The following is a 10099-nucleotide window of genomic DNA, read 5'->3' as shown; positions in this document are numbered from 1 at the left end:
ACCACTTAAAATGAATAAATTGTTGAGCTTTACATCTTCTATGTTTCTATCTCAAGGGTTCCCACTGGGAGCTGTGAACGTGCCGCACCTTAGAAGCAGGTATGTTCAAACGTAGTTTAGTCTTTTAAGTGTCCCGTGCAGCCCTGCTTATCGGTTATGACTCAATCCTGTAACCCTGCCCAGCAATAAAGCGTCACATTCCACCTGCCAGCAAAGAGGAAAGGGACTTTCCTGTCCTCCACTCCCTTTTTACGGCTGCATGTCTGGTATTTACTCAGAAGTGTTTCCGGTGAAAAGTGCGCCTGAGTTCCAAATATACTGTAACTGACTCCACAATTTTGTAATGAAATACCAATGGACTGATGGATTTTAAAGACAAGTGACAAAAATAAATGTCATTGATAAAATGACAGAAAAAACAAACAGATGAGATCGTAGAAGTATGTCAAAAAGAAACTGATATTTATTCAAATAAATACACACATGACACACAATGAAATAATTTAAATGACATGAACAGTTTGCCAGTAACACCATATTCTGGAAACAAATAAATTAACATCGTGGTTTTAGGAGTCGTTTCTTTCCGGAGAGCAAACATGAAATAGTTTTGACAGTTCGTGAGTTCAGTCCTGTGTGGTGGGGTCTGTAAAAGTGACGCTTTAGATCAGTTTCCCCGTTTCTCCGAGAACTTAATCCCGAACAATCCTTCATCTCTGGACCGGATGACCTCGTCTTCCTTTTGGTCCTCATATTATTTCTGTATGGTCCACAATGGCACTGTGGGGGATTAAAAACATGCCGTTAGTTTAAACTTAAAAAATATTTTTGCTGATTAGTACCGCGGCCGATTTTATTTTTAGCATATATGACTCATATTTTTATTCATATATTGTGGCAGCCATGTTTCATAATGTGTCTCTCACCATATTAGGAGTAGTTCACTGCCGGCGTTCCCATGGCGGCTCAGGGCGCTCTCGCCATGCGTCTTTCCTGCTGTCCCGGTGACGCACTCTCGTTGTCCTGTCTCGTTTTAAAGTCCTGGATGGCTTTTCTGTTCTGGTAATCAATCAGAGCCATGGTGATCACTGCGTTCCAGCAGTTCTCCTCTCCGGAGCACCGGAAATCGATCTCTTTATTGTCTGTGGTCACGATGGTGAAATAGACGAACTTGCCGGTGCGCTCCACGCAGTCTACTTTCTTGATGGACTGCAGTTTGAGCTCCTTGCCCTTGGAGCGCTTCTGCGTGTCGGGGTAAATGTTGAGACTGTCCGTGGTCAGGACGCACGTCTTCCTCTTCCAAAACTGGAGTAGGTTGTCGCTCCTCTTCTCCAGCTCTCCCTCCTTGAGAACCTGGCAGATCTCTGCCGCTGACATTTTCATCGTTTATGTTTGGCACGTTTGTGAACCCTCTGCTTTCCTGCTGGGTCGTCCAAGCCGCTTGTGGAAGGAACTTCTCTACAGATACTTTGGTAATCCAGAGTGTGGTTGTGAATGAACCAAGCTACCAGAGGGCATTTATAGCACGCTCTGGCCTCAGCCCTTCCCTCTTGACGTCAGATGGTTGGAGAATGCATCAACAGTTGCCGCTGGAGTAATTCAAGGCTGTGTGTGGGTGGATGCAGGGGCGCGCGGGGGGTGGGGGTAAAGAGGAAGTCCTAACTTGAACCTAATTACACTGGCAACACGTTAATTAGTAATCCACATCCTACTGCGGAGATTAGTCTAAGTATTTGCCCAGTCTGCACCGCGTGATTCAGTCTTATATTACCAGATGTGCACACAGAGTGACTCTGGGCCATAAGTCTGACCTCTAATATCAGCTGTAATTTCAGAGGAAGTTAAGTTCTCTGTTAAGATTTAAAAATCAGCCCTTTTCCTCTTTATGACCCTAAACTGTACCAAGTAGGTTCGTGTGTTCTGGGCCGCCCTGCTCTCTGGTGATCCTTTTCAAAAAGTAATACTTAGACTAAATGTGCTTCAGTTCAGTAGTGTTTCATGTAAACTTTGCTATTCCTGTCTGTGGATGTCAAAACAAAAATAAAGCATTTTTACCTCAGGAGCAACACCAGTGAAAACATTCTGTGGTCTTTAAATGTAGAAACAGCAATTCAGTGTGAGGTGGTTAAGTTAAACTGTCTCACAAGTTAGAATCAAATGTTGGTGAGTTAGCCCACAGACTGTTGGCTTACTGTTGATTGATATATAGGTGTGTGTGTGTGTGTAATTTTTTTTATTAGCTCATAAAACTAACTGCAAACTATATTTGAATTTAAAAATAGACATTCTCTAGTTCGGGCCTGCTTTGGGAGGTGATTCATGGTTTTGATAGTTTCATCTTGGGGTGCTGGTTACTAAAAATGAAAGCTATACCGCATGACTGATGGAATTTGATAACGTTGCTAAGGTGTGTCGGCTCTGCTATCACCGTATCTCCTGCCACTCCCAAGTTGTGCTTCTTCACCAACCGACCAGTCACATGATTGACTCCGTCCTGTTTCTTCATGTCAAAGATATTAGCAGACACTGGATACGTATCCCTGAACCCTTGGAGCCTGTGTGACTCAGCAGGAGGAGATGGTAAGGAGGCAGATGTCATCGACTGTTCCACGCAGCCTGTCCTGTCCCCTTGGGGCTTCAGCCACACCAACACAACACTGACCTCAGTTCATTCATCTCTGTGTGTGCGTGTGTGCATAACTGAAGAGACGCTTATAGCACCCACTTCAGGCTCTTCTGTGTTGACTTCTCTATCTGTCTCCCCTCAAAGACATTGTGGAAACATCTCCCCTAAAGATAAAAAATGTCATGTGTCATCACCCCTCATCACTGGGTCTCTAGCGTTGTGCAGTAAATAGTCGGGGGACCATATGGACATAAAAATGCTTTGTGTGGCCACAATTTACAAGCCTACCAAAATAAAAAGGCCTCACACATCAACGTCACCACGATCATTCAGATCTGACAACACCAAAGATGTAACTACGGCAAGAAATTTCAAACAGATCAACATCCAGTGTCTTTTACAATTGCTGCGTGAGTATATGAGGATGTTGTGGTCAGTTTAATCCTCTGACCTCAAAGAAAACAAAACTACACGTGTACCGAGTTAGCCAGCTTCTGTTTAGTGAAAAGGTTCACCAACGCCTCTTCACTTCCTTTCCTCTTCCTTTGTTTCCAGGCCTTTGCTTTATGTCTCTGAAACATACATATATGTGGGCTTTTTGTTTGATGAAGTAAAGTGGTGGAGACTCACAGGCATGCCCAGGCAGTGACTCAGGGAGCTGCAGAGCAGCTTACTTTGGAAGAGTTTGCTTGCCTAAGGTGGGCCAGGGGTTTGGGTGATGGTTTGTGGATGAGTGTGTTGTGTCAGCCTGTGTGTGTAAGGATGACTGTTTATTTTACAGCAGGGTTGGGGTATAATAAATTATGCTCAGCAGCATTATTGTAGAGCTTTTAAAGCTCTAAACTAAACTCTAAACTAAAGCCCTGAACTAGGATGGAAGCAGACATGACCATACTTAAGCACTACACAGTGTTTTCGTCACAAAAAGTGGGTTTGGTATCCCTGCAATAAACTCTCCACACAATTACACACTGCGGAGAAGAGTGAATACATTCAAAATTAACAAGCCACATACTGCGACTGCAATGCTCGAGCCCCAGCAAAACTCAAACGTGACACTGTGTTCCTTGTTTTTCAAGATTGTGGGAAAGTACAAGTATTTCTCGAGGGAACTGAGGTTTGTGACGGATCTTTGCAGGTGTGTTGTGACAACCTCAGGTTCAAATCAGTGCACCCGGTTCTTGCTGTCTCCGCAAAGACAAAACAAATCCCCCAGAGACATATGGGGAGGAAGTCAGATAATGAGAAAGCTACAACAAGGGAGGAGGGTTTTTGTCACATAATGTGGGCAAGAAGATTAAAAGAGCTTTAGGTTTATTGATCTTTTAACCTTGTTTGCTTCAGTGTCATGCAGCCTTGTAGCCACAGGCGCATGGGTGTGACAAGACAGCAGGTGGAAGGACCAGAAAGACCCAGAGTTTGGTAGTCATGTCAAGACATGAAGCTGCTGAGTTTAATGTGAGTCACAACACAATGGGGGAAAAAAAGAAATACAGACAGACTAACTGAATCCTGCTGCAACTGATTTGGACTGAAAATAAATCAGCACATGTTAGAAATCTCCATTAACAGCAGGCTGTGTTCCCTATTGTTGAACTTTAATTAGAGATGGAATAACTGAGTTATGACCACTGGAAACAAGAAGATTATTGATGCAATGATTTAAGTTAATATATCATTAATTATAATAATCTTTTTAAGCATGCATTTTTTATGTCTGCATTTCATTAAATCACGTGAGTCTGTCAGTTTGTTGTTATAAATCAGCCATGGAAACCAAAAAACTTGGCTATGTTTTGATCTTTTAACCTTTGATCTTTTAACTGCATTTCGTTGCCCTGTATCTGTGACATGTGCAATGACAATAAAGTTGAATTCTATTCTATCTGAATTTCCAAGAGCAATGAGGCATCAATTATTGGTGCTATTAGCAGTTATTAACACTAAGAACACATATTTAGAGAAGATGTACAAAGTGTTTTATCTGTTGGGTCCAGTTGGGTGTTTATCTGATGGACATGTTCTTTCTTTGCAATTGCCTGTTAACAGAAAATGGTAGCTTACAAAGTCCTTTTTAAATTTTTTTGTATATATCTGTGCATTGGTAAAGGTAAACAAGTGTTCATGCATTGCATTTGTGTGCTAGCTTGTGAAAACCTCCAACGGACGGGGAACTATACATAGTCAGCCTAACAGTGGGAACCAGTATGGATGGCTGCTTACAAGTACAGCAGAGCCCACAGGTAACAGCTGCATACTGTGACATGCTAATGCTTTGGCCTGCCGCTCGCACATACACACACACACACATATACATACACATACACATAGATGTACACATAATCATCCTCTTCTGCTCCTTGGTGACATGCCCTTATGATGAGACTCCAGAGCTATTTGAGGCATTGTTCTGATAAGCCCTCTGTGTGTGTGCACGGCTATGCTGGCATTCAGCAGCGTGGGAAAAAGAACAAATGGTTGATGAGGACAGCGTGCAGTCAAACACAATGTTGCACGAGGAGAACAATAAAAACAGACGTGGCTGCTGTTCGTACACATTACGCTCTCTTTATGAACTGGACAGGGTCATGGCAAAGAGTTATTATTACAGCAAGAGACTCCTTTCTGTTATAGCGGCGTTAAATAAGATGACATTTGTTATGAGTTGAGACTATATAAATGGAATTTATTTGGTCTTTTTACTCCAGCAAATGTAGGATTCATCAGATTCATCCCATTCATAAATTCAAACAGGAAGCAAAACACGTTGCACTAAATTTCCTGCTCACATATTACAAGATAAACTGGCGTGAACAATGCAGCGTAGGATAACCACATTTCCTTTGTGCACATCTCATGAATGGATAAGTTTTATGAGATGCAATCTTAGGAGTCACTTTATTCTTGCCAATTTTACTCCATGAAGAATGACAGGTATGCAGGTATGCAATCCTTCTCTGTGGCAGGAGTCTAGCATTCACTCAAAGCCTGCACAGCTTCACTGCAGTTTATATGATAAACTTAGAATCTAATCTGTGGTAGGAGCCGGATATGTGAACCAGACTTAAACATTTATAACTTTTGGGTTTCTGGCCTAGTGCTAAATCTGACACATGACTTTGGTTTGTTTTAAGACTTCTTTTCTTTCGAAACAATTTGATCTTGTTTTTCAAGGAAGTGCCACAGTGTAACATAATCTGTGTAAAAGCATGAGAAGATAATGAACGAGTGAGGAAATTCCATTTTACCTGGAACTAACTCATACCATATTATCATTCAGTGCAGAAGTTTTTATTGTAGCAAAAAGCCAGTCACAGACGTTAACGTTCAAACCAAAACAAAAGCAAGCATGGGGCAGGATACAAATTTTACATACATTTAAATCAACCATGGCTGCATTCCTTATGTAACCTGATACCTGTTCATGTTTCCCACGTCTGATTGACGGTTTTATCCGTGCACGGAAGTTAAGGAGCGTGATTCAGGTTACAAGCGCCACACCTAGCTTGCCATTCATTTGACGACCCATTCACAAATCCCCACGGAGGAGCGCAGCCCTGTTGCTGTGCTGTAACTGGGCGTGAGGCTTTCTTTCCCAGACATACCAAGTAAAAATGTGATAATGCAATAAAAGCAGAGCAGATTAGCTTGGTTATAATGGCCATTGATTGCAATCTAACTTAAGCACACACAGATAAATGTAATTATGCCTTTAATGTGAGAGATTGTGCAGAGCTTTCTGATAATCAGCTGCATTAAATTTGGTCCTTGACATTATTTTTTTCCTCTCCATTCTATCTGATGCTTCTTTGTTTTATTCTGTGTGGTCTTGCTTTGTGGACAGCTTGGGTTTGTGTCCTTGCCGAGTCTTTTTTCTATTAGAGCTTCTCCCCACGCTGCCATTCTGCTCTTCCTCCCACAATGACAGAGATATGCCAGTCAGGTACCAGACATGCTGGGATAAACTCCAAAATAAAACAAACAAAAAGAGAGAAAAATGGTTGTATTTTGGCCAACAGCTGTCAACCCCCCCCAGTTCCGTCACCTGACGCCCACATATGACACTCAAACACAAAGCAGCATTGTGAAGCCTAGGGTGATGTGTTACTCACAGCCATGTTTAGTCTTGCTCTGGGAGGAGAGTGTGCCCCTCTCTCGTCCCTTTAAGTGATGGCCTGCCTGAACAGTTTCCCATGAGTCCTCTGTGCAGTGTGTGTGTGACAGGCCTTGATTCTGGATTGCAGGTGTTGTCGGTTGGCACTTTGCATGTTTTGTGTTGACTCATTTCCAGATCCTTGATTTGGTTTGCACACATTATTGCCCCATAAGTTTCTGCCTTAAATTTAGTCTTTTCTTTCTTTCTTTCTCCTCTACTTGTGATAACCCACATAGATTCATTCCTTGATGTCTCGTGTTTGATTGCAACCTCTACTTGATGTTATTGCTTTGTCTCAACCTCTGTAAACTTTTGGACTTTTGTGTTTTTGGCAGCTCCTCTTCTGTTCTAGCTGTGATTGTATGACCTGTAGTTGCGTTTTAAACTTTACATTTTTACACTGAATGCATTTTCTGATCGTGGGCCTTAATGACAAGATTGAATATCCACTATCTTTATAACTCAGCTCTCTCGCTGATGATTGAGCTTTTTTCTGCCAAATTCACAAGTTATCCATTGAAAAGCTGGTTTTGTGACACTGGGTGTATTTGAAGTTGCAGGGTTACTGTGTAAACTTGTAAGGTGATTTCCATGATTGAAGATTGAATGTCAAAAAAGGTATAATGTCGCAATGTTAGCTTAGCAACCTAATAGTCACTATTTACCACTAAAAAAGTGGTGACCATCCACGGTCATCCAGTAACAAGGACAAAAAGTTAATGAGAGTTTCAAAGATGTCTCTGATTATATCTTTGTCTGTACTGAGAGTGTGCAACACCACCAATAACATCAGATCTAAGAGGAAATGGGCTCTTTTATCAAGGCTCCAGTTCAGCTCATTCATTTTTTAACACCAACCCAGCACCACCAGCATAAAGCGCCTTTCTAATCCCTTGTTTCACTCTCTCTCTCTGAAACTCAGGCTGGCTCACATCACTTCCGAATAAGAGAGGACGACACAGAACACTCCACACAGACAACCTTGTTCAGGCACACTTGTATGTGTGCTCACGTACACGTAGGAACGCTGCCAGTACCACCTTGAGGCCAAGAGTGGGACGTTAGGTGCAGCTGCAGCTCAGAGTCAGACTGGAAGAAGACTGCACCCTTTTCCCTTCAGCTAGATGATGAGGACACGACGGCAGGAGGTGTCAGAATAATCTGAATGCTCCTCTTTGTTCTACGGCTGCTAACATGCGCAACTATCTCCCTCCCTCAGAGCTCTCTAAAAGGATTTCTCTGTATTTGTTTACTGTTAAGAAGTTAACCATCCTCTCAGTCCTCCTATCAATGTACTGTATGAATATGTGATTAAACAATAAACAGCAAAGCGGCAGTAAGCTGATGAACCTTCACTGTAGCTTGAAAAGCTACATTTACCTTGGCTACCATTTTTAGATTCAAAAGTTACTTTTTATTGTTAAGTAACAATAAAATCTGCAGCCATCATGACTCCAGTGTGGAGTTCCACCTCCCTGGTCTAGTTCATGAAAATGCAGAAACAAATGGACTCCTTGTTACAGTGAGGCGATCCTCAAACCCCCACGCAGCAGTCTCAGTATGAATAATGTCTTGTTCACAGGTCTTGAGAGCAAAATCCCCAAAGTTACAGTAGAGACTTCAGTCTGTGGTTTGTCTGCTTTGAAGGATGGAGAGATCTGAATTCACATCTTATTCCCTTCATGCATTTATTTTAGCACCTTTTTGTCATCTTGGTGTAATCCAAAATGTTTTCCTGCCGTCTCACGTTGTCGCTTTTATGCCCCGACGAAGAGAGGCATAAACACACATAGCTGTAAGTGTTGTTGGATGAGTTGACAGGATAAGAAAGCACCCATGTCAGCACTGTGTTGATATTCTCCTCCAGAAACTTCAGAGTCCTCAGCCATTATCACCCACAATGCATCACAAGGATTTCTCAAAGGAGTGTGCATGCTTTCTCTATCTGCAAGACAGAATTCCACACTAAGTGGTTGCCTTTCTTGAGGTTGGACAGACTGAAACCAAAATTCCTGCAGCCTGGATACCAAACTGCTCTAACATTGTCACTATGGTGTTTGTGATGGACAAAAGGCTCAGCTGATTTGCTCATGTAGAGACTGCAACTGCATGCGCTGCTCAGAGCTTTAGTCAATCATTTGCAAATCATCACCTGATGTGTTTTTAACAGCATGTGCATTCACCTGAGAAAAAATACCAGAGCACATAAAGCACTCCACAGCAACACCGGGTAGGACATACAACAGAGCAGCTTCAGTAGCAGGAGACAAAGTGCTTTGCTCTCCAGGGACATTTTTAATATGTCACGAGGAACCTGTGTGCCGCATGTCAAATTTAGGATGTGTCGGTCACATTAGTATCAAGGAATTTTGCACCACTCTTCTTTATATTGTTTCAGTTAATTTCGATTTGTGGGGATTTATTCATGCACAGCATTTCAGTTGACTTCTGGACCTTGGGCCACCGCAACACGTTGATTCTTTGCTTTTCAAGCTACTCCGTTGTAGATTTGCCGATATGGGATTAAGCCCAGCTTTAACCGTCAAACAGATGGCTTCACCTTGAGTTCATGGTCGTCACGACTGAGAGGTGTTCAGATCCTGTGGCTCTAAAACAAACCCAAACCATCACCCCACCAACAGCATGTTGATATGACATTTAGCGTTCCCTGAAGGTAGCACTGTGTATTGTCTCATCTGTACAATAACTTGAGAAGGGTGTCATGCTGTAGAGATTTCTCATGGTAATTCTTCCTAGCAAGCCATACTTGCTCAGTATTTTTCTGACTATTATAATATGTCTGTAAAGGCCTGTAGAGTCTGAGATGTAGCTGTTGAGGTTTTTGAACTTTCTCTGAGCACTGCATGATTTGACCTTGCAGTTAATCTACTGGGATGTTCACTCATGCAAAAAAAAAAGAAAAAGAAAAAAAAAGGGCTAGTTTTGAATGCTTTCCACATGTGAATAATCTTTTGCACCGTGAACTTTCCAAATTGTTTGCAAATTTCCTTTCCTCCTCCTGATCGTAACGCATCACAATCTTCCACATGAGCAAACCCCCAAACACTTGCTTATAACTCAAAGTGCATTTGATTATCAGCACCTGATCCACTTAATTCCTAGACAAAATAAAAAAAGAGGGTTACCTGTGGCAGCTCGGTGGCACGGTGGTTAGCACTGTTGCCGCACAGCAAGAAGGTCCTGAGTTCAATTCCAACATCAGGCCGGGGTCTTTCTGTGTGGAGTTTGCATGTTCTCCCCGTGTTTGCGTGGGTTCCCTCTGGGTACTCCGGCTTCCTCCCACCGTCCAAAGACAT

At 42.4% G+C, this 10099-nt stretch overlaps 1 protein-coding gene across 1 annotated transcript; it reads right to left on the bottom strand.

The window, feature by feature from the left end:
• Positions 1 to 439: 439 nt before the first annotated feature.
• phlda2 (pleckstrin homology-like domain, family A, member 2) lies at positions 440 to 1589 on the bottom strand. The gene is made up of 2 exons (XM_026176483.1): positions 927 to 1589; positions 440 to 780 (listed from the first exon to the last, which is right to left on the bottom strand). Exon 1 carries the CDS (start codon positions 1381 to 1383, stop codon positions 967 to 969), a length of 417 nt encoding a protein of 138 aa, XP_026032268.1. The 5' UTR covers positions 1384 to 1589; the 3' UTR covers positions 440 to 780; positions 927 to 966.
• Positions 1590 to 10099: the final 8510 nt, after the last annotated feature.

This window comes from Astatotilapia calliptera, chromosome 7 (assembly GCF_900246225.1).
Source record: "Astatotilapia calliptera chromosome 7, fAstCal1.2, whole genome shotgun sequence".
Taxonomy (NCBI): domain Eukaryota; kingdom Metazoa; phylum Chordata; class Actinopteri; order Cichliformes; family Cichlidae; genus Astatotilapia; species Astatotilapia calliptera.
This window is presented reverse-complemented; position numbering and strand designations above follow the sequence as displayed.

Coding starts and splice junctions, on each gene's coding strand:
- phlda2 (XM_026176483.1), bottom strand. CDS start 1,383: ATGAAAATGTCAGCGGCAGAGATCTGCCAGGTTCTCAAGGAGGGAGAG.